Source organism: Lissotriton vulgaris, chromosome 3_1, assembly GCF_964263255.1.
Source record: "Lissotriton vulgaris chromosome 3_1, aLisVul1.2, whole genome shotgun sequence".
Taxonomy (NCBI): domain Eukaryota; kingdom Metazoa; phylum Chordata; class Amphibia; order Caudata; family Salamandridae; genus Lissotriton; species Lissotriton vulgaris.
In genome coordinates, this window is record NC_141689.1 from 1341570352 (window position 1) to 1341596142 (window position 25791).

At 44.8% G+C, this 25791-nt stretch overlaps 1 protein-coding gene and 1 pseudogene across 1 annotated transcript in view; both read left to right on the forward strand.

Moving 5' to 3' along the window:
* Positions 1–23560, forward strand: part of MRPL1 (mitochondrial ribosomal protein L1) — a 641951-nt gene extending 618391 nt beyond the window's left edge. The window contains exon 9 of the mRNA XM_086961813.1: positions 23371–23560. Within this exon, the coding sequence (XP_086817939.1) occupies positions 23371–23489 (119 nt within the window). The 3' untranslated portion in view covers positions 23490–23560. The remainder of the gene's footprint in view (positions 1–23370) is intronic.
* On the forward strand, positions 266–14841 carry LOC147727855 (kinetochore-associated protein NSL1 homolog pseudogene; annotated as a pseudogene).
* Positions 23561–25791: the final 2231 nt, after the last annotated feature.

A 25791-nucleotide genomic window follows, 5' to 3' on the forward strand; every position in this document is an offset into this window, starting at 1 on the left:
CGCCAAAGGTAAGCCCGTCTACGCCTGTCTACGCCCAGTCCTGACCTGGAAGAGGTATATTGACGACATCCTTATCATCTGGGATGGCGATGATAAGAGTGCCCAACAGTTCCTGACATGGCTCAACTATCAGGATGAATTCCTCAAATTCACCAGCGTTACAACAAAAACCAATCTGGTATTCCTGGATCTGAACATCTTCCCCAAAAATGGCAGATTGATGACAACAACCCATTTTAAGAGTACTTCCAAGAACTGTCTCTTGATGTATCAGAGCTTTCACCCGAGACACCTGAGGGATAACCTCCCCTACGGCCAGTTCTTGCGACTTCGTAGGAACTGTACGGAAGTTGCCAATTTTAAAACTCAGTCAGAAGAGCTAAAGAAAAAATTGAAAATGAGGAACTACCCATCTAGGATCATTGATCAAGCCTACAAGAGAGCAAGGAACAATTGCAGAGAAAGCCTCTTGGAGGACAAAGTCAAAAAAGTGGAAGAGCAGAGACCCATATGTGTGACCACGTACAACACCAACTCTGACCAGGTGAGCAAAATAATTAACAAAAACTGGAAGATCCTGAACAGTGGGGGCCTAGAAATTCCAAAACCAATGTTCTCGCACAAAAGAGCACAGAGTGTCAGGGACATTTTGGTCCACACTAGACCAAAGGCCAACAGGGTGAACAACACTGGCAATCCTAACTTTGTACAAGGGCATTACCCCTGCGGCGGATGCAAGGTATGCTGTCTGACCAGGAAAAGCAAAAAATTGACCTTCAACAACGGGACAACATGGGAACAAAGAACATTCAGCAACTGTAATAGTTCCAATGTTGTGTATCTTATCACATGCCCCTGCAAACTCGAATACATTGGCATGACGAGCAGGGCAGTGAAGTTAAGAATAGGTGAACACAAAAGCACAATCAAGTGCAAAAAGTCCAGTACCAAATTAACAAACCACTTCCTGGTAAGTGGTCACAAACCTGAAGACATAATGTGGACTGTAATTGAACAGATCGACAACGAAAGACATCTCCTTGAAAAGGAACAGAGATGGGTTTTTCGTGTCCAGTCCAACAAAAATGGGTTGAACGATGAAATTCCGTGGGGTCAGTTATAGAACCCCCGTACCCCAAATGAACCCCTACTCTCTGAGGCACCACCCCTAACCGTGGCCAAGATAATAACAGAGGTCCTCTACTGGCATGTGGAAACCACCCCCTTTGGAATACAGCACCACGGGTGTATGACTACTGTGCCCTACCTTAGCACAGGGGTCAAGTCTCAACCCACATAATAATTATGTTTTTCATAAACATATCCCACAGCGAATTTCGCTGTTTAATCTGTATACCCAATACATCTTTTCCTAACTCTGGGCAGGAAACTGCGTAAATATTCCAAGCTAAATTCTATTAACCCTTCATACATGTTTCCAGTAATTTGATAAAACACCAATACCTCCCAATCTAGGTCCACCACTATTGACCCTTTCATAATATTATGGCTTCCGCTCTAATTTGCTGTTGCATAATCTCCCTGTCATAATTTGTGAACAGCGATCTGTTTTGCATTAAGATTGACATTGTGCAGGTAAAATCTGAGTACCAACAGTATAAGTACAATCTCCTCTGTCATAATTTGTGAACAGCGATCAATTTTATATTAAGATTTACATTATGCAGGCAAAATCTGAGTACCAATAGACACAGAAGGTAGACTTCCGCATTTTTACCCTCCCGCGTTCCATTTCGGGTGGCCATTTTGGGTTAGCGCGCCAGTGTTTGGACACACCCGGCACCAGCGCGCAGTGACGCTTAAATGATTCACCGCTCCCAACACGCGAGCATTCAGCAGAGCGGCAACACTGGTAGAAGTAAGACTTAGAGATTATGCGGACAAAATAAGTTACAGACCTTTACCCCAGGTCTTAAAACGAGTGGGTTTTGAGACACATTTTTCCACTTCTCGAACAGTTTGAACAAAAACGCTAAGGGCGTGGCTCTCTTTTTTGCAGAGCGCCGCGGTGAATTCCTACCGATTGTCAGCTCATGGGGCACCACGCACTTGCCACAACAGTATGTATGGTTACCATTCTAATGCAGGGGTGCGTCCCGGTTTGTGGGGATTTTTATTGATTCAGTGATCATAACCTTAAGACTAATATGAGAGATCGGGCTCCTCCTTTTTAATCCTGTGAAATGTCGTTGCATGCATTGAGTCGCGATGGTGTGTGTGTGTGGAGATAGAACCAGCCCTAATTACAAAGGGCGCGTACAAGTTCGGGAATTTACTCGGACAGGCAGGGGATGGCAGATTGAATCATCACTCTGTCCATAAAGTCTTGTATTAGGGCTTTAGGCAATGGGCTAATGAAATTTTAAAAGAAGAATTGTGGCGCAGACAATTATGTAAGCGCAGTGACAAACCACAGTTACTACTATGAACATCTGTGTGTTTCTCGTCCACTGTTCGGCATCACCTACGGACAGCCAGGGGATGGCAGACTGAACCATCACTCTGTCCATAAAGTTTAAAAGTTATTCTTTGTGTAATGGGTGAATGGATTTGATGAGTGAAATTGTGGCGCATACAACAATGAAAGCGCAAAATTCACAGCTATAAATGTAAATATCTGTGTCTCCCTTTTTTTCCCTTTTCTTTACAGAGACCACATTTGGGTCACTAATTTTGACAATTTTTGCTTCCCAGGGGGCCAGCTCATGCCCTGAAGCATAAACTAACAGTGGAATTTTACTGTTAGTTTTTAGGAAGACAGGCTGACAATACTTAGCAACTGAGCTTATTTTCGTAGGGACCAGTAGAAGGTCCTGATGAGTAGGCAGTAGGGGACTGCCTACGAAACATGTAGACCAGGTTGTAGCGATCGGCTCAACCCCAAAACCCCCTTCTTAACGTCCCCAGCTAGAGAAGCTAATAAATTGTTTTTTTCTACTAGCCAGAGGATTTTTAATTTTTGTACTCACACACATTGTTAGGTCCCTACACTTTCACTGACACCTTGCACCATCACATAGTCCTGTCACCACTTCAGTGCTCCCGCGTAGTCGGTCAGGTCGTAGCACGCCCCGCCCCGTAGAGGGACGGGAAGACCCCAATGATGAAGCATGACACTACTGGATTTTTTTAGTGTGTGAGGGGTATTTTAAAAAGCACATAGCGCTCTCATCTTTATCACCCTAAGAGAGAGTACTTTCACTATATTTTCATCACTGTAAAACCAACAAATAAAATACATGTCCACACATTGATAGAATCTCTTTGTTTATATACGCCCAGCCCGCGCCTAGCGCCAGACCCCCAGACCCCCTGGCCCCCGTACCACCCACCCCACCCGCATTACATACAACGCCTCCACCCTCTTAGCCCTAAACCCCGGCCGACTCCCCAACTGCGCCCAAGCCGCTCCTGGACACACCCATGGACCCTTCACATGCAACTCCTGCAAGTATGACGGCACCAAGACCAACTCCTCATCCACGAACACCAAACAGAGATCTGACACCAACCACCTAAAATGCATCCTGCTCAACACCCGCTCGGTCCACAGACACGCCATCGACCTTTGGAATCTACTAGACACCATCTCTCCGGACGTCGCCTTCCTAACAGAAACATGGAACGCCTCCTCAGCCCCAGACATCACCATTGCCATCCCAGAAGGCTACAAGATCATCCGAAAAGACCGCACCTACCAAACAGGAGGAGGCATCGCTATCGTCCATAAGAATTCCATCCGCATCTCAACCAGCTCAGACGTCAACCTCGCTAGCGCCGAACACCTTCACTTCCAGATCCACACCGACCCCAAGACCACACTCAGAGGCACCCTCCTCTACAGGCCTCCAGGACCCCGTGCACAATTCAGTGAAGACATCACTGACTTTATCACCCCACACGCCCTCCCCTCCGAGGACTACATTCTATTGGGAGACCTCAATTTTCACCTGGAAAAGAGCAACGACAGTAACGCCACCACCCTTCTGGACAATCTCGCCAACCTCGGACTCAAACAACTTGTTAATACCCCCACTCACTACGCAGGTCACACACTCGACCCCATCTTCACCTTCAGCAAACATATCTCCTTCAGTCACACCACAGTTCTCCATTGGACGGACCACAGCTGCGTTCACTTTGTCTACAAAAAGACCACAACCCACAACCATCCTCAACCTACTCTGCGAAGAAACTGGAACAAAATCACCATCGACCAGATCTCCTCATCGCTTCTTCAAAACCCCCCTGCCCACTCTTCGAACCCCAACCAAGCAGCCATTAACCTCACTCAATGGCTAAACAACAGCGCCGACAACCTAGCACCTTTGAAAAAACGTCAAATCAAACTAGGCAGAAAAAACGCTCCCTGGTTCAACGATGATCTTAAGGAATCCAAGAAACTCTGTCGCTCCCTTGAGAAGGCCTGGAAAAAAGACCCAAACACCAGCACCAAGGACGCCTTCAAAAACGCCACCCGCACACACCACCAACTGATCCGGACTGCCAAGAAAGCCGCATTCAAAGACCGACTAGATAACAACGCCCACAACAGCAAGGAATTATTCAACATCGTCAAAGAATTTACCAACCCCTCAGCCAACTCCAACGACATCACTCCCTCTCAAACCCTTTGTGACTCCCTAGCTTCGTTCTTCCACAACAAAATCGCAGACATCCACAACAGCTTCGACAACCAACCCGGAGACCAACCCACCCAACCTTCTGCCGTACCTTCACCCCCCTTGAACATCCTTAATGACTGGAACCCAATCTCCACTGAGGACGCCATCCGCCTGATGAACTCCATCCACTCAGGATCCCCCACAGACCCATGCCCTCACAACATCTTCAACAAAGCAGACTCCATCATAGCACCACACCTCCGAGACGTCATCAACTGCTCCCTCAACTCCGCCACCTTCCCGGAAAGCTGGAAACACGCCGAACTCAGCGCTCTTCTGAAAAAACCCACAGCTGACCCCACCGAACTCAAAAACTACCGCCCCATCTCGCTCCTTCCATTCCCGGCCAAAGTCATCGAGAAAGCTGTCAACAACCAGCTCGCCGCCTTCCTCGAAACCAAGAAATCCCTCGACTCCTCACAGTCCGGCTTCCGAGCAAAACACAGCACTGAGACCGCACTCATCGCAGCAACAGACGACATTCGAACTCTACTGGACAATGGAGACACAGTCGCCCTCATCCTCCTTGACCTCTCCGCAGCCTTCGACACAGTCTGTCATAGCACCCTGTTACAACGCCTCAGAAACATCGGAATCCAAGGAAAAGCACTGGAATGGATCACCTCGTTCCTTACCGAAAGAACTCAGAGAGTCCGCCTTCCACCATTCAAGTCAGAGGCCACTGAAGTCATTTGCGGCTTGCCACAAGGATCTTCACTCAGCCCCACCCTCTTCAACGTATACATGAGCCCCCTCGCGGCCATCGCACGCCAACACAACCTCAACATCACCTCCTACGCTGATGACACTCAACTGATCCTCTCACTCACCAAAGACCCGAACACCGCCAAAACCAACCTACATGAAAGAATGAAAGAAGTAGCCAAAGGATGAAGCACAGCCGTCTGAAACTGAACTCAGACAAAACAGAAGTCCTTATCTTAGGTACCTCCCCCTCCGCCTGGGATGACTCTTGGTGGCCAGAGGCCCTTGGATAAGCACCCATCCCGACGGACCACGCACGGAACCTGGGCGTCATCCTGGACTCCTCACTCTCGATGAACAGACAAGTCAACGCCGTTTCATCATCTTGCTTCAACATTCTTCGCATGCTCAAAAAAACATTTCGCTGGATCCCCACCGAAACTAGAAAAACGGTCACCCACGCACTGGTTACAAGCCGCCTGGACTACGGAAACACCCTATACGCAGGTACCACCGCAAAACTTCAGAAAAAACTCCAACGCATCCAGAACGCATCAGCCAGACTCATACTAGACATCCCGCGTAAAGACCACATTTCTAGTCACCTGAAAAACCTCCACTGGCTCCCCGTCAATAAGAGGATAACATTCCGCCTCCTAACCCACGCACACAAAGCACTTTACGAACTTGGACCCGAATGCCTCAACACACGACTTTCCTTCTACACCCCCTCCCGCCAGCTACGCTCCTCCAACCAAGCCCTTGCTGCTGTACCTCACATCAACAAAACCACCACGGGAGGAAGATCCTTCTCCTACCTGGCAGCTAAAACCTGGAACTCACTTCCCATTCACCTTCGCCTCACTCAGAATCACCTAGCATTCAGAAAGCAACTTAAAACTTGGATATTCGACAAGTAATTCCCCACCCTTCTTCAAGCGCCTTGAGACCCTCTGGGTATGTAGCGCGCTATATAAATTATTTGACTTGACTTGACTTGACTTGAAGTGTAAAATAGTGATGTTCCACTGAAGCTGGAGTAGTGGCAAAAAGAAGCTGTCGAGCAGGAGCCACTTTCTCCACAAACCAGGTGATTATCGCCATAACCACCAGAGCAACAACAAACCCTACAACACAAATGATTCTTTTGTTATTCATTTCAGCAACAGCGATAATTGATCTTCCTAAAAACTCGTAGAAAACAATCGTTGGAGCTCTTATCCCTTGGGCAGCCGCTGATTTCTTCACCTTGGGCCAAGACGGGTGTCACTACACTAACGCAGGGCTGATTTCCCCCCCCCCTCTTGCCACATCGGATCTCCGTTTCACTAACCCAGGGCGGTAGCTCAACTAGTCTTTTTCAACACTGCAGATTCTTTCCTCGGTCTCAGGTGGTATTTCGATGCTCCAGGATTCGAGTGGTCCGGGAAGACTTCCGCAGATTAGTCAAGTAAGATAGCTTGACCTTTCTCCGTCTCCAGAATCTCTTGATGGTCGGCCAGCACAGCAGGTTCCACCAAGGCAGGCGACACGCTCACAGTGTGTGCTGTGGACCCAGTTCTTCTTGTTCGTCACTCGAAGTGCTGTCCTTGTCGCAAGGAGCACTTGCTCCGGACCTCGCCACCTCGGTTCCAGGCTGTTCGATCTGTCGAAGACCTTGACCATCACATAGTCGCCAGAACGGAGTTTGTAAGCCTCACCTGTAGGTCTGTCAGGAAGCGCTTCTCGAACCTGTTGATGAATAGAGATCAAACTGTCGGTTCACTGTGCCAAATAATCATTCATCAGAACACAAGGAACATCATGTATGGTGCGTGGCTTAGGAACTCCCCAAATATTCACCGGTCTCCCAAAGACCACTTCGTACGGGGTGAGACCAGATCGTGAATGTGGCACCGATCTTATGGACAACAAGGCCAAGGGTAAAGCATATGTCCACTCTAAAGAATTGAAAGCCAGTATTTTCACCAACTTCAATTTTGAAGTAGCATTGTATATTTCCACTAATCCTGCTGATTGCGGGTGGAAGACTGTATGGAATTTCTGTTTGATCCCTAACACTTTCAGGACATGCTCAACAACTTGCCCAATAAAATGAGGTCCGTTGTCACTCCACAAAAGTTTACAAACACCGTATCTGGGGAAAAACACCTTCAGAAGCACCTTTGCTGTGGTGAGAGCAGTATTATCCTTCATAGGGTATGCCTCTATCCATTTGCTGAAGGCACATACCACCACTAGGACATACTTCAGATTATTGCAGCGTTCAAGTTGGATGTAATCCATCTGCAAAACTTCAAAAGGTGCCGTTGGTGTAGCAAACCCTCCAGTAGGAGTCTGTGTCCCTTTTCCAGGATTATACTGCCAACAGATCAAACAGGACTATACTACTCTTTTAGCTGTGCTAGCAATTTCAGGATGCTCCCAAACTTGCGTAAGCAATTTAGTTATTTCTAGAGCTCCAACATGTGCCAGCCCATGTGCCATTTGAACCATAGGTTGTAAATAGGCTGCAGGCAATTTCCACGTATTCATTTCTTTGTTATGCCAACAACCCTCATCGTCTAACATTCCTTCTTTAGACCATTGCTCAAGCTCTTCCACAGAGGCAGATCTCTGTATATCCAATGCTTCCTCTCTAGTGTCATTCCAACGATCAGCTTGAGTCTTCACTACGTACATGGAAGTAGTGCTTTGCTGCATCGCAGTCTCACGAGCTACGCGATCTGCAAAGGCATTGCCTTGTCCTATTTTGTCAATGATTTTCTTGTGTGCGCTACTCTTCATAATAACAACTTTCTTTGGGTATGTAAGTGCAGTCAAGGGATTATGTACTAATTTTCCGTGCATTATCTGCATCCCGTGGGATGTAAGAAAGCCTCTTTCCTTCCAGAGTAGGCCAAAATCATGGACCACTCCAAAAGCATAGCGACTATCCGTGTAAATGTTTGCACATAAGTCAGTGCTAAGTTCAGATGCTCATGTCAAAGCTATTAATTCAGCTGCTTGAGCTGACTTCTGAGGTATGCGAGCTGTTTCCACTACTGTCTCAAGCGTGGTGATTGCATAAGAAGCTGAAGTTGTGCCATCTGGTAACTTCAGACAGGACCCATCAACCCACAGTTCCCCATCTACATCTGGAAGGGGCTTATCTTGCAAATCAATGCAAACCTTTGTCTGTTCCTCAGTAAGGAATATACAATCGTGAGGTTCCTTTGACTGGGACTGAGTCACAGGATATGGCAACAAAGTGGCTGGGTTCAGTGTTGCGCACCTCTTCAAGGTAATATGAGGTGCTAACAGAGTCAATTCGTATCCTGTCAGGCGAGCACTAGTTAAGTGTTGTGTCTTAGTCTGATTCAAAAGGGCATCTACTGCATGAGGTACTAGCACCAACAGTTTGTGTGACAAAACTATCCCTTCACTCTGACGTATGGACACAGCTGTCGCTGCAACTGAACTGAAGCACCCAGGCAATGAACGAGCAACAGGATCAAGAACTGCAGAAAAGTATGCGCAAGGACGCTGTTTGTCCCCATGTGTCTGTACTAAAACTGACAATGCACATCCATCTTTCTCATGTACATAGAGTGTAAAAGCTTTCGTGTAATCTGGTGTGCCTAACACTGGTGCAGAGCATAGAGCTTGTCTTAATTGACGAAAAGCGTTTTGGCATTCATCTGTCCATTGAAGGGGGATCGGAGTGTTTTTAGTCAGAAACGCTAGCAAGGGTTTAACAATGTGTGAAAAGCCCAATATCCATTGCCTACAAAACGAAGTCAAACAAATGAATGCACGGACATCTTTCTGTGTGGAAGGTACTGGGGTGTCTAAAATTAATTGAATGTGATCTGGTGTCAATGCACGGCCCTCCTTAGACAGAAGGTGACCTAAGTAGGTTACCTTCGGTCTACAATATTGCAATTTCTTTTGTGACACTTTATGATGGTGTGTAGCTAGAAAAGAAAGCAAAGACAAAGTACACTCTTCACATAGTTCAGGCGTATCGGCTGCCAACAAGATGTCATCGACATATTGTATGAGAGCCACTCCTTCAGGCAAAGTAAAGGAATCAAGCTGTCTCTTCAATGCTTGACTGTAATTACTAGGACTCTCAGTATAGCCTTGAGGAACTCTACAAAATCTGTATGATCGGTTATTCAAAGTGAAACTGAACAAATATCTACTTTCAGGATGAATAGGGATCGAAAAGAAAGCGTTCTTCAAGTCTATAACAGAGAATGTAGTTGCTGTCGGAGGAACCAAAGTAAGTAATGTCGTTATGTCAGAAAACACAGGGTACTGTGGTACTACAATCTTGTTGACTTCTCTTAAATCAATGATGAATCTATAAATCCTGGTGTCAGTATCTTTTTTCTAAATGGGAAGAATCGGACTATTGTAAACATTGTAAGGAACTTCTTCCACAACCCCCACTTTAATCAAATCATGAACAATGCGTTTAAGTGCTTCTTCTCCTTCTTTAGAAATTTTATACTGCGGCAGTCTTGGCAAAGAAGCACCCTCCTTGACACTAATATGCACTGCCGGAATAACCATTTGCCCTACATCGGTGTCTGAAGTAGCCCACAAAGTACTAGGGAGTGAGGCTAGTGACATGTCCTCTTTAACAATACAAGATCTTTCAATCACAGGGTAGTTGTCATTCAAAATAACCCGTACTCCTTCCGGAGAACATCGTATCGTAGCCCAGAAATATTTAAGTATATCAAGACCCACAATATTGGCTGGTGTGTTTGGAGAAAGCAAAAACGGACATGGAGCAGTAAACTTATCAACATGGAATGCAATTGGTTGTGACAATGGGCTAAGGGAAGGTGTTCTATCAAAACCTACCGATGTAATGGTTAAGCCAGACAGGGGAGCCCTTGGAACCAATTGTTTAGACAAGGCGCTACGAGTAGCTCCTGTATCAACCAGAAACTGATCCGTAGAAACTGAAACATGTGCTGTAACATAGGGACCCCTCTGATCTACTGGAACTTCAACTGATTCCTTACCCCATCCTAGGCAATCCTATCCATAAGCAGAATCTTGCAAATCAAACGGCACATAGTCGGACATTTGATATTGGTTCCGTCTATCAAATGTGTTAAACCAACCCTGTCCATGTGTATTAGCATCAAACCTAGCGCAATCATTCGTGCTTCCTCTAGGCCCTGAATATCCTGAGCGAATTCTCATTTGTCCCCAACCACGTGGACCCTGCTGAGTACGCAGTACTGGACAATTAGAAAGCCAATGTCCAAATTTCTTGCAGTACGCACACTGGTCAACAGATAAATTCGAACGAGTATAAGAAGGAAAAGACGAACCATAAGATCCGCGTCCGCCGCAATCATTACCTCTAGAAGGTGGTCCATAAGCTTGAGCTAACATAACCTTCGTTTTTAACTCTTTAGACTTTTTATCCTCATTACTTTTAGCTTCTAATTCTTTTCGCTCATAATACTGAGCCATGGTTAAGAGAGAAACCGGAGAAGAGGTAGTCCATGAACTCCCACCGGCCTTTAGGCGACTAGCTATTCCTGGCAAAAGGTTTGCGACATATTTATCGACAGATGCCTACACGTGTCATCTGTCAATGACTGTCCACTAAAATCGTGGAATGCTTCATCAAAGCGTGTGAAGAAGTCAGAAACTGATTCATCTACCTTTTGCTTGCAAGACGCTAACACTGTCCAATCTATCTTTTTAGGGGGAATAATCGTCTTTAACTTAACTAATATTGCTGCCGGGAGATTTAAAATTATCTGACACGGTTTCTGTGCAGGTTCTCTATCTTCATCTAACTGCTCTAAATCTTTCCAAAATGCTCCAAATATCGCACGATCATCAACTTTACGCACCGATCTCCACATATCAGGCAGTAATATTAGTCCAAAAAACAAATCAATATGAGGCAAAGTGATAGTACAAGAGCTAATGGCACCCTTAACTTCCTCATAAAAGGCTGCTGGATTCTTTCACGGATCAGGCTATGAATTTTTAAGGGCCATAACATCTGCTCTATTCCAAGGAGTGTAAACCCAATTATAAATAAAATATCCTTTAGCATCTACAGAAGTCTTATCATTTGTACCCGTTCCCTTAGGAGGAACATATAAATGCGCGGCTTTCCGCATGGGTTTCACATTAATTACAACATTCTTATCTGTTTCAGGAGTAGAAGTTTGTGCCATGCTGATTCGGGATGGTTGTGCAGCTGCATCTGCTGCCTTTTTCTCCTCTCGCAAACAAGCTGCTTCAACACGCAGTTTAACCAAGCGTCTGATCGGGTCAGCCACCTGGGAGAAGACACAAAGACCGTCACGTAGTTTTTTACAATCAGCTGCTACGTCATCGGGCTCTATTTCTACCTAATGTTTCCTAAATCGTTCAATAACCTCTGCAGCAAATGTATCAGTAAAATATATTTGCTCTCTTTCCTGCCAACCTTTTATACTATCTAAAAGTTCAGAAGCAGTGGCAGTACTACGAACGGCTTTACGCGCAGCAGATCTAATCTCAGACGCACGTTCAGCAGATAACATTGAGCGAGTTTCTCGAGCTTTGTCCTGGTCTGTAGGAGAGTCCTCATCTGACTCATAAGGAGCAGAAGGAAGAGTATACAGAGGTGGACAATGATCTAATAAGAGAGAATCATCTTGGGGGTTATTAAGAATAGGATAAAGAGGTCTACGAACAGCGTATTGGTCATTTATCTGTAAATGACGCTCCCTATCTTCCCTTCCTTTAATTTCTCTAGTTTTTATTTCCAATGCTTTCGCATGTATGCTCTTATGTTGTTCTTTTTCAATCAAGGCTTGCTCACGCTTTATTCACTCACGCACTTCTTTCTCTCACATTCACACACAGTCAAACATATCTTGCCTAGCCTTTCGCTTAAACATTCGTTGCTCCACATACTGAATCTTTCGCAAATCAAATGACCCATGCATAGGCCAAAGCAACTCAGGATCTTTACAAGTGTATTTATTCCATAACGTGCTGTACTTTATGGAAGAAATACCATACTTAACATACATGTCCCTATTAGGCGTCCCCTCCGGGGGGGGGGGGGGGGGGGGGGGGGGCGCCTGTGCTTCGTCAAGTCTCAAATTGGTACCACTAGAAAAGCAACACATCCTACAAAGTGTGCTGGAAACAAGCATGCCAAAAATAGTGCAAAATATGCAGTATTATAATCAAAGTAGCGCTTAAGGTACTCTTTGTACGTTGCGCCGTTCAAACAAAGTTAAATAAAGGAAAATCTCCTCATTACCTGCCTATATGAATTGCAATCCATATATAATTGTCAAACAGATTTCAATATTGGCCAATCGTAGAAACAAAGCCGCAGTAAGTGTTACTAAACTACCTTACCAATCAAAGGCGTCAAACCAACAGCAAGTGCCGCAGAACGGCTCTTACCTATAAAATGGTGTCCAGGTTCCAACTGCCAAGTTCTCAATCGACCAAATGGTCACTGCACGGCGAATCAACAGAAGAGATCTCAGTCGAGGACTGGCGTCACTTGGATGGTCAGATCAGAAAGAAAGTAAAAACGCCGTGGGTGCCAAGACTCTGGTCTCCTCAGGCAGCGATCGCGTCCAAAATGAGATTCCAATCCTTCGTCGCGACCAGTTCTTCGGACATCCGAGTCGCTGATGAGCCCCGCGTTCGAAGCGCCAATTTGTGGTGGTGAGCCTCAGCAAGGCCTACCAGTGCTAGTGGTTCTCCCTTCTCTGCACAGAGTCCTCAGACCAATAGAAAGTAGTTGGCACAGAAGCTGGAATAGAAAAGACAGAGTTTATTAAACCTCATGAGGTGAAACTACATTCACACAACACCCTTCGGCAAAGTATGAAGTAGCACACTGACTGGAAGGAGCTTGGCCCTTTTATACCCACACAGGGGCTCAAATGAAGGCCCGGTCCCGGGGATGCCAGTGGGTGGAATGGCTGCACCTCAGGGAGAGGAAGCGGAGACAGCCGCTGAGCGAGACCCCCGGGTGCGCTGCTACAAAAAGCGCCTCCTTGGGGAGGTGCTGGAAATGTGTAGCAACTTCAGCAAAGCTGTTCTGGAGAGCCAGCCGCAGCTTTGTCCGGAGCACAGGAACAGGGAGTTGCAGGAGGCGCTCTGTACCTTTGAAACAACAGTACAAGAGAATGTCACTGTCCATGGCCTGCCTTGGTCCGAAGCATCAGACTCTCAAAGTGGCCTCGACATAAAAATTCTAGAAGATCAGTTTGATGAAGTCATAGTGGATACAGCTACAAAACGGAAGTACCATCCTAGGAAGATCATTGCGCATGTCTCCAAAACCTTGAAAGCTGAGCGGGAAATAGTGGGGCAGTACCAGCCTGTTGTAAATCATGAACCGATAAGGTGTGATGCTAATCAAGTGTTACGCATGGCTAATGTGACGTCTGAAATGTCGACGGTGTCAAAACAGATAAGCGAAAGCATGAAGTCTCTCCCAACGCTGATTGAGACAGCTGAAGGACTCTCTCAGGTCTTGAGCATGCATCCCGTCTTGCAGCTTTCAAGAACGTACAAAGAAGTATTCGCCCATAATTAATCTGAGGAAAAGGATAAAACTATGGACCTTGTCAGAGGCCTAGAAATTACTCCAACAGAGACTGAAGCACTAAAAACAATTGAGCTTAATCGGAAAAGGAAAAGATTGGACTCCCCAGAAAGCAGCCTCTATCCACTTCGCTCATGGTCCAAGAGGAAAATCAGCATTAATGCAGCACAAAAACATTCTTGAGACCTAACAATAAACCATTTACACAAGGCTCCAGCGATGACAATATAAAGAAATTAAGCAGTGTGCACTTCGCAGAAATACGGATAGTACTTTCTTCATTGATGCTTCAGTGATTTTTTTTTTATGCCATGAACATGTTGAGAATTGTTTTTCTTGACTATCAAGCCGCTCGGTGCACAAGCTAACCGAGACATACATCTCCAAGGCTATGAACATGGATCCATTGCACCTACATCTCCAGTTTTAAACCGATTTTTAATGCCTGTAGCTAAAAAAAAATACTGCTAGGAAAAGTGTTTTAAAACTATTTTTGTAAAATATCCCACCACAAACAATAATTTGTTCCCAAAACAATTTGATTTGTATGCTTTTTTTGAATTTTTACAAAGTGAAGCTTTCAGTTTATTACCATTTTGATGCTGGTGAATATCTTAACATATAGTTTGCTACCTAAGACATTCAGCAAGGCATTCCCGTTTTAGAGAGTGCTGTTCTCTGATGACTGGCCAGAATCGTCCACAAAACACATGCCAAATTGTCCCTTCTTGCTAGGTTTGATTTTTTTTAAGTACTATGTGTAAACTGTTCTCTGCATTGCCTGATTTCAAATGTAGCCGTTCCAACACTAGAGATGCCAGAAATGAGCAGGTCTGATTCTGAATGCAATGTGCCTAGTGAAGTGCATATCCTTTTAATAGCACTGTTATGGTAAAATCTATTTGTAAGTATCCAGCACTCATGTTTTTGGGTACTTTTATTGTTTGTGTTGTCTCGGTCAGTTCACGAGCATCAATTCTAGTACCGCTTTTATTTAACTTGATATTTAATGCACATGCTTGCAGCTAAGACAATTGTCAAAAGCTTCCACTTGTCTATTTCTCTGTTAAAAATACAACTACGCATTGTATTACATGACCACACATTTTAAATGACTGTCCGTTCCGCTGGCTCTATCTGTTCATTTTTATTACTAATTGTAATTTGTATATTTTGTATATTTAAATATTGACTTTATTTGAAAGTAATTAAAAAGGAAATAGAAAGTAGTTGGCACAGAAGCTGGAAGGAGCTTGGTCCTTTTATACCCACACAGGGGCTCAAATGAAGGCGGTACAAGTACAGAATGCTGGTTTTAAATGCATATAAGGTCATACAGAGAGTGTGCTTGCAACAAGTGGGAGGAGCTGACAGTTAGCTTATTCTGATGGACACATCCTGACAGTTACAAGTTGGGGACAGCTGTAAGCTCAACTGAGCATGTGCGAAGCAGAAGAGGCTAAATATATCTTGTCTCTAGGCAGATTTCAAGAGCAGTTAACAGGAAGGTAGGACAGAGCACATGGTGAGCACATGGCAAACAATATGGCTGACAGAAATGAAAAATGGATTCCGCACAACGGACAAGATAGTCTCTAAATACAAGATGTCTTCTGCTAATGCTTAACCTAATCGCTGCTAAATTACAACATTACCGGATGCGTATTTCCACATTGCCTTCCTGAAGTCGCACCGCAAGTATCTCCGTTTCACAGGTGTGTCTCAGCACTACCAGTTTGCGGTCCTTCTATTCAGTCGTACTTCCACACCTCAAGTCTTCACAAATGTGATGGCAGTGGTGGCAGTTCATCTCAGTAAGTCGGGAATTTCTGTTTTCCCCTATCTGGATGACTGGCTGCTGAAAGCAAGGTCGCCAGAGATGGTGCTTCATCATCTGCAAGTAACAGCAAGAATGTTGTTCGACTTGGGTTTCTCGCTAAATGTACCCAAATCTCACCTGGTGCCCTCACAGCGTAATCTTTTCAAAGGATCAGTACTGGTCACTACTTTGTGTTGAGCTTTCCTGCCTCCGCAGAGGATTCTCAACACTTGGGAGATGATTCCTCTGTTTCATGATGGAGTGGTTGTTCCAATCCTGAAGGTCCTACGCCTGTTCGCTTCCTGCATTCTATTGGTCAGTCGTGCCCGCTGGCACATGAGGGTACTCCAGTGGTGCCTCCGCAGGCAGTGGTATCAGCACAACCGAGTCTCAGTAGGCATTTCTCAGCTGACCAGAGTAGAGGCTTAATCCTGAGGTTGTCCATCATATCTTTATGAACTGGGGATTTGCTCGGTTGAACCTTTTTGCCACTCACGAGAACGCGCACTGACCATTGTTCTGCAGTCTCCCGTTTCTGATGCGGGTAGGGTTGGGAGACGCGTTTCAGTTGGAATGGAGTTCGCAGCTCCTTCACGCGTTTTTCCCTCTACCTTTGATTCCTCAGGTTCTGAGGAAGGTTCGCCAAGACCGGGCCCAAGTCAGATTGATCGCCCTGGATTGGCCAAGAACAGTGTGGTACACAGATCTTCTTCACCTCTCTTTGCACCCTCCGCTCCGTCTCCCGCTAAGGGCAGATCTCCTCTTGTAGTCGCTGGGGCAGGTTCTATACCCCCACCTTCAGAACCTACACCTTCATGCCTAGAGATTGAACGGGGACATTTGTCTTATTACTCTCTCCCAGCGGATGTGGTGGATATTTTTTTATCACCCAGGAGACACTCCACCAAATCTGCTTATTCCTCCAGGTGGTCCAAATTTGTGAAATGGTGTGGAAAGCGGTCTACTGATCCCTTGAAATCCCATTTGTCTGATGTGCTCGTTTCTCTCTTTCCTTGGTTCAGCAGAGTTGTGCTGTGTCCACGGTTAAGGGTTATTTGTCGGCCTAGTCGGCTTTCCTCTGTTTACCGGACCAGCCATCTTCATTTAAGTCTCCCATTGTTAGGAGGTTTATTAAGGGCTTCACCAATAGGTTTCCTCCCATTTCCTTCATTATGCCTCACTGGGATTTAAATCTTGTACTCACTTTCCTAATGGGTTCTCCGTTTGAGCCTCTTCATAGTTGCCCGTTGAGGCTTCTTTCTTTCAAAATGGTCTTTCCGATCGCTATTACCTCGGCCAGGAGAGTAAGTGAGCTTCAGGCTCTTAATTTTAAACCTCAATTTTTCAAAGTTTTTGGTATGAGTAGGTGCACACCCTTCTCCAGGAGCGGAACTGTTGTGGGATTCAATTCAAAAGGTGAGGAATCAACAGGCAGATGTATCCATCAGAAGAACAAGTTACTTACCTTTGGTAACGCTTTTTCTGGTGGATACAGTATCTGCTTGTGGATTCCTCACTGACCCACCCTCCTCCCCGTTGTCCACCTTCGCATAGTGAAAAAGTTTTTCTTTATTGGACATGATTGTTTCCCTATGTCTGATACTTGCCATACTGTTGGTGGTTAGGACATGCTTTGTTTCTTTAGCTTTTCCTATTTATCTATATACTGTGTGTATTTGTGTATTTATTGTATACTGTATATACTCCAATTATGTTGGCAGTCCACCCCTTCGCCTCAAAGGTATGGAAAAAATGAGGTCTTCTTGTGGCTCCGGTGAAGTCCTAAGGAGTCGCGAACGTAGCCGTGCCATTATGAAGTCCTTGTCGACTTGGGAGAGCTAGAAAAAAAGTTTGTGGAATGCTGGCGCAGGGGTAATTCAAAAGGTGAGGAATCCACAGGCAGATACTTTTTCCACCAGAAAAAGCCTTACCGAAGGTAAGTAACTTGCTCTTCAGGATGTGCAGGAGATGTTTGACATTTAGGAAGGAGGGTTTTGTATTGCACTGTTGCTGTACACTCTGGGACTATCATGACGTGGACATTGCCCACCACGAATTTGTTGAGTTTCCTGGCTTCACTTAAATGATGTCTCTATCACTGTAATGGAGGAGACAAATTAGCGTCAGGATGTGGTGTGCATGTGCTATAGAGAAAAACTATGTGAGGGTGTCAGGCGGGAGCAGGTTTCTCAGCGAGGTATCCAGATAGGCGATAGGGTCACGTCCTTAGACTCCTTCTGGAAGGACCACTACACGCACGTTGTTCCTGCATGATCGGCCCGCCGCGTCCTCGGCTGTTGCTTCAAGGGTTGGACGCAATCCATTCCCATCTGGACTGGCAACTCCATTTCACCGTTGCCAACCTCATCTGCCAATTTATGATGATTGGCGTGGAGCAGATTCAGGTCTGTGGCTATTCTGTCAATCTTGTTTTCCAGTGAGACAGAGTTCACCAGTATTGTGCTGGTCTTTTCCACTGTGTTCAGTACCATGTCCATCTTGTCTTCCAGTTATGTGGGGCGATCGTGGGTACTGTAAGGGCGGTGCGGAAGACCAAGGCAGCGATTCCGCCTTTCATTTTTGCTGGTGGGGCGGCGGTGCCCGAGCAGAGGTGGCCCATCATGAGAGAGGTGCCCCACCTTCCGGGGCCCAAATGCGGTTTCAATCAGTAGAGAGTTCTTAAGGTGGGCCCACTTGTCAACTCCTGGAGGGCAGCTGAGGCGTTACAGCACAAGCAGCCCGGTCACACTCTGCAGAGCGAGCTACAATGAGGCAGTGGGTAGGAAGGCTGGCAGCCACAACACAGCGTGTGCAGATTGTCTCGGTACCTCAGCCAAGCATTTGATGTAATTGAGATGCCCTTGACCAGGGCAAGCAGATGAGCTCTTTTGCTAAATGCGATGTGGTTGGCTAGGTTGTGTTAGTTGCGTCCCCAGGGTGTGTAGTCAGCAGTGGCATGGAGGAGCAGCGCTCAACAGAAGTGCCAAGTGGTGTGAGTCATGTACAGAGGGCCCGCTTGCCAGTCAAAAGGGCTCAGGGAATCTATGGCATAGGCGCTGTCCCAGCATGAAGTGTTCAGTGCCCAGCAAGATCTAATGGCTTTTGGGCTGGGGGTGCCTTATTTCATTGCCATGTGTCATCATGCAGTCTGCCTCATGGAGGGTGCTGTCAGCCAGTTCCCAGCCCCCCTCACTGGTCATTGGCCACCCTGGGGGCAACAACAAGCTGTCAGTGTGTTGCAGGCGTCTAAACCGGTGCCTACGACCGGCCCTTCATCTTTCAATTTAACAGGCCAATGCGAGAGGGGTGCTGCGTGTATCGTGATCGGGCACATACCCCATTCATTTGGCCACACTTTTTTCCATGCTCATAAGGCCCCTAAATTCTGCAGGCTGGGATTTGGGGCCCAGCATGGGACTATTGGTCGGGAGTTGAAGGGGGCCAGGCCCGCGGAGCCCTACAGTTCACCCTCATGCCGCTAGTGCAGAGCAGAGGACCACCAGCTGCAACTTGCATTAGTTGGGCCCAAGCGCCCCCCTGGTCTCTCATTGGATATCTCTATGTCCCCTGCAGCAGGGCTCCCCAGTTCCGCTGATGGCAAGCCCAGTGGAGTCAGTGCTACATTCCCAGCAACTCGGCCCGCCCAGAGTTGCAAACGGGGCCCGACGCTCAGGATGCTCACCGGAGAGTCCCCAGGCGACCCAGCGGGAGCAGGCGATACCGTCAGCCATCAGATGGCGGCGGGTAAATGCTGCAGTGTGTACGTCTCCGCCGCCCAGAGGTCAATGCCATACAGATAAGTGGGGTTGCTCTGTGAAGCTTGCTAATACATGCCCGCCGTCTTGGCATCGCTAGTCATGCCCCACTGTCTTGAACATATGTTATATGTTAAAAAGATTTGTTTTCAAATATCGCGTCATCATAGGTTCAAAAAGTGGAGACAGTCTAAAACAGAATGCACTTCTGTACATTGCTTTTGCAATCACACAGCACATCCGCTTTATTAAAAGAAATTCTACCGGTCGGGTGTGCGTAAAGAGTATGTAGCCCTATCCAAAATGTTAAAATTGTACTATGCATCCACAGATCTGAGAGACAATTTAAATATAGAAAACAAGAGGAGTTTATTTCCCAAGACTAACACAAATCTGCAGTTTAAGACTTGATTCATAACTACCAGAGATCTTCTACTCAAGATCGTCTAACCGAACCGAGCCATTTGTCTCTTAAATAGGGCTAATGGTTGAGTTAAAATAGTAACCTTTATTACAGTTGCCATATCAGCTGTTTCCTTACCTTCTCTGCCCAGCTAACATTGCTCAAGTTAATTTTATCTTTACATAACGTGGCAATTTCGGATTGATCCGACATAACCAATTTGTTCCAAAATATGGTGGTGGAGGACTAGGATTGCAAGCTGGACTCTATTCTAATGGCTGGGACCATGGATAACCAAGTTGATTAGACAGCCGCCTTCCACCCTTCCTCAGTCTAGATAACCACTCTGGCCCAAAAGCTCAATCAATATAAGAATTGCAAAGGGACCATGACTTTATAAGTTGCAATTACAAGACGTAAACAAGGTCCTCCATAATAACGTGTGTTGCCCTAATTCTACAGTGGTTAAAAGTGCTTTTGAGTTTAAAGTGTCAATGTATGAAGACTACGTTAATGTTTTAATAAACCGTCCCCAAATTCTTAAACTCTGAAACTTCCTCTGCTCTTGTTGGCCCGCTTGACCATACATGCCCATGTTGCTTCTGTCAAGGCCATAAGTTTTGTCTTATCTAAGCTAAATTACTTTATTGATTCGATAAGACTTATCAAACTCTGCCAGTGTTGTTGCAAGCTTATTTGAAGTCCGATCTATATAGTAGCGTAATGAATGTTTAAGGGACCCCCTGCCATGTACACAGAGGGGCCCGCTCCAGATTTTATCCAGAGCGCTCAGAACTGAGTAACGTGCTGAGTGGGCCCCATGCAGCTGGGGGCCCCGCACCGCACGGGATGTGAGGGACTGTGTTACTCCCCTGTATCTATTATTTTGAGGTAATCTGCATAAAGAAGGCAGGTGGCATAAGAACCCCCCATTTTTGAAGAGAAAGTATACGAGTCTAATAGGATTTTAGGGAGGTCTTCTAGATATAATGCAAATAATGTTGGTGCCAACACAACAGCCTTGATGGCATGCCATTCTCAATATTTATCTTCTTGAAGAGGCTGCCTCTATAATACAACATTACCATCTCCCAGTTATTTTTGTGTAGTTCCTTCGGTATCACTAGCATACTGGTACGCAATCAAAGGCTGGCAAATAACAGAGTCCTGCACTCTATTTTAACTGTGTATAAGCAGCGCTATCCATATTTTTTGAGTTGCAGTTATTGTTGTTGGCATATGGTAACAATACCATTTGAGAACACTTCTATAGAAAAATCTATTTCTCTTTTCTAGGCACTGAGCATGTATTGTTAATCAAAAGGAGAGGAGGTAGAAGTGTCAGGGGTGTAACCACTCAAATTCCAGCCGTGAACAACAAGTCAAAGGTTTCAATCAATGATTGACTAGTCCCTATCTAACTCCCCTATTGGTTTTTAACCTTATCCAAGTCTCAAAACGTAATAAGTCATATTGGGTATTTGAGGTAATTTTATATAACCCACAGAGATCGCACTGACAATTTCCCTTAGAAGGCCTTCCTCCTCCGGGAGGTTGAGCCCACTCAGCGACACTAGGTGTCTTGAGTGCCGACCCAATGATGAAGCATACCGTTGGTTAATTCTAGTGGGTGAGGGGCTCTTAGTAAAACTCCAAGGGACTCATGGTGTTTGGCATTTTGGGACTCCACTCTCCTTTGATTTTCAGGTCTTGCCTAGGCAGCGCTTGCGCTTTCTCTTCAAGACATGCTGATTTCAGGATATGAGCATAAATCTCTGCCCATCTTTTTAATTGGCTCCTGTCCCTGTTCTTTGTAAATGGTAGCTTTTCATTGGTCAATTGCTTAGTAGTACCTCCTTAGTACCGCCTTGTCTCTTCTTGTAACCTCCCATGAGGACCGCCCCTGTTACATGTGTTGTTACTCCCCAGAGTACTATTTTCCTAAAGGGCTTCAGGCAGGGCACACACTTGGCCCTGAACAAGGCTGGCAGTGGTTACTTTACTCACTAGCATATCTCACATATATATATGAGACCTTCTATAAATTTCCCTTCATCAGCTTCATACAGAGTACAACCTAATCCGGGATTAATATAATAGTTATTTTGTCTTATTTCAAAGCTACTAATTGTATGCATGGACATAACTATTTGAATGTGATTGTGGTACTGTCTTGCATGCAATGCATTATTGGTACGGTGGATTTACCATATCTTCTACAGGGTGCAGTACCATATGTGGCCAAAAGAAGCCCCATGGGACCTCTTTTGGCCACCTATGATACTGCCCCCTGCAACATGGCTAGGTAAAAAAACATTGCCATTTATAATGCCAATAACTCCAACTCCAACATATGCTAGACCGATTTCCAATGCAATCGGTCTCACATTTGTTAAAGTTACAGCTGTTGGTGTTGAAAATGACATTTTTTTACTTTTGTTTGTTTATGCCAGTGGCAATAGGGCTAGGCAAATTTAATAACTCCACTGCAAAATTTAAAAAAAAAGTAAAAAACATTGTTATTTTCAACGCCAACAGCTCTAACTTTAACAAATGTGAGAGCTATTGCAATGCTTGTTTTGTTTACTGTGCATGTATTGTCTGCGATGGCTCGCAAGAGCAGTGTATGGAACACAGGGCTTCCTTAGTATTTACTTCTTCGTGTTGTAGCAATTGGAATGTCATAATCAGTTACCCAGCGATTTTGATGACTTAGCAATAATTAACCAAAAAAAAGCCAATAAAACTGGTTGTTCGCTTCACTGAGTTACTCAGCTAATAGCGCAAATACAATGACAGTATTTGACCCCGCCAAAAGTGGGTTCTAATACGGTTTGAGCTCTTGACCAAAGAAAACTGTGTAGTTCTGGTCAAATCTCCCTCAGCCTCTGACTGTAAATATTTAAAATGCAATTCGGTATACTATAAAGGAAAGTGTACGTTTCTGCATGGGTGTACTGTACTAAGATATCATAATTTGATTTCTGTATCTTGCACCCCGCTGAACAACACACTATATAGTATTTAACATACTTGAACGATGATTCAATCCTTTTGGTAAATCTCTGCTGAAAACAATTTGTAAAATATTCTGCTCCTCCTTAACGACAAGCCGGCTTACACCAATTACGTTGAATTAAATATAATAGAAATATTTGATTGTAGATGAAGAACACCTGTGGAGCGCCTCACTCTGTAGGGCATTTGTCTCCTCAGCTGCGGCACAGTATCATTGATTAGAAACAACTAATGTACCCGGGATGCAGGTTTATAGACTTCAGCAATCGACGTGAAGCAGTTTATATAACATATTTACAAATGTTGACTGAGCGCATGCCTGCAGTAAAACTCCAAGAATGTAACTTTATCTCCTTAACTTTCTCCATTAGGACCGTTTGTGAAGCGTGGGCTCATCAGCAGTGCAACAAGTGAAGCTTTGGGCTTTAATTTCGGACGATTTATTCCTCGTTCGGGAGAGGAGCAACCCGACAATAAAAATGAACTGTAATAATAATTATACTGCTGAGATGTTCTATGTACACTTTAAGTATAATAAAATGTATTCAGGTTTTTTGTAAACGTGTACGGTTTCTTATTGAACTTTTTAGGATTAGTTATGTTGAGTATTTCTTAAATGAATACATTATTTTTCCTATAAAACGAGTCTTTTTCACCCTCTTATTGCTTCAGACAGCAGTCTTCAATGCTTATTAATTCTGCTACAGCATCGTCTCGCAAGTGTTTGTGCTCTGTATTCCTGCAAGCCTTTTCCCTTTTTCCTGCTGAACCCGATTTTCGTAGAAAATTGTTGGATTTTGTTTAAGAAAAGCGCTTTTCAGTTTAAATTGTTTTTCTTTTATAAATGTTAAAGACTGTGCTTCTTGAATTGTACCTTTCTGTTGTTGCAATATATTCTTACAACATATTCGTGTGTAAAATATGTCTGTAACTTGTTACACAGAGATAGCCAATGATGTAAGGCTACAGGGTATTCATAGTGAACTTTCCAGGGTGAAAGGCTTTACCTTGCAGTGCTTGGATAGTCTACTCTTTTGTTTTTTCGGTCCAAGGGCTTTATTGACTTTCATGTAGTAGCACCATTAGACACATGAGAGTTTAGGAATCATACATATTTTTAAAGATCGACATGTTATCTTGTACAGTATTTCAAATGGAGTGAGTCATATATTCCATGGTTGCTACAATGCAACATTTGTAGGAAGTGGCTTGATTTAGTAAATGTTAAGTACAGGTTGTCATCTTATGGTATTATACAATGGTGATTGTTGAGTCCACTTGGGACTTGATTTATTGTTGGCGCTGAGTGAGAAAATAAGAGAACCGAGAAGAGAAGGGGGAGAGTAGTGCTGTTCAAGCCCATTGGATGGTGGTAACGCCCATCTTCATGGCACCAGTTACGCGCATCCCTGACACCACAGCACTTCTCATACAGGGCCTGAAGAAATAGGAGTACATCACCCTCTTCTTGATGGAGCTCCATTGGCTCCCCTTTCTGGTTGCACCATCTTCAAACCCAGCTGCATCATTTACAAAGCCATCATAACCAGCATCCCCATTGATCATGCAGACAAGCTTAGCATCTATGGTTGTTCTCGGCACATCTGCAGTCATGTCACGATCAGACTGCAGACTAAGAAGTGTAACAAAGTTCGGCTTCCCTTTTCATTTTTGCACACAGGGTCTAAAACAACATCCCTGTATCCACCAGGACCACCCTAATGCTGCTCCAATTTTGCAAAAACCTGAAGACACACCTCTTTAAAGAACACTGCATTACAATGCATTAACAGTCCACAAACCAGCTTTCTCTCTCCTATCACTTGTTAACTTTAAGCTTGTGTTTGGTCCTGTACAGGATTCTGCAGCCTTTTAACTAGGTTTGTGCTATAGAAATACCACACACATACATGCATAGTGCTGAAACCATCAATTCTAAAATATGTAATTAGTTCATTATATTAAGAAGTGAATGGTCTCTCAGACCAGAATAGGCAGATGTTGCTCCAGGCGGGTGGAAGGGAGAAAGATATGATCCTCTCTAGGTGGTTAAGGTGGTTCTGTGAAAGCATCCAGTTTCTTCCAAAATGTATTTCTAGTGGGTTTCCTGTTAGATTATTGTTTAAATATTTTGTCCAGACTCCTGGAGAATTGGATCCAAGCTCACCATTTGTGTATAAAGAGAGTTGTCAAAAATCTTTCCACTCTGAGAAGATCGATTAAACCCCCTTTGTTATCTTCAGGTCTACATTTCTCAGTACAGAACCTTAGATTTGCTTTGCAAGCCTTTCGTCGTTGATCGAAAGTCATTGTTGAAGGCTTCCCATCTATGTGAAAAAGATGGCTTTATTCAGGAGCAGCTGAGTTTGCATCTACGACCTTGGCTGCACAAACTAAAATTCACTATCAATTTACTAAAAGTAAGCACAAACGCACACCCATGCTTAAAGCTCACAACCCCCATTTTTTTCAACTAGTCAAAGTCAAAGTAAGTCCCAAGTAGAGGTGGTCGTAATTCAAGCGAAGAAAACGAAATCTGGGAATTTTGCCTGTTTTAAATTTCGCGTGTTTTTCTCTCACCCACTGAGCGAAATTAGACTTAACCTCCTGTTCCCTGGGTGGAAAAATATAAAAAAACATAGCTGCTATTGCACTGCGAGGGGCTGGCAATGTATTTATCATAATGATGACTGCATTAAGGTAAGTACATTGGCTGGACCCCTGACTACACTTTAAAACAATTTCCCCAGCAGGGAAGTCTGTGTGCGGCATCTGCCTGCAGCCCTACCAAG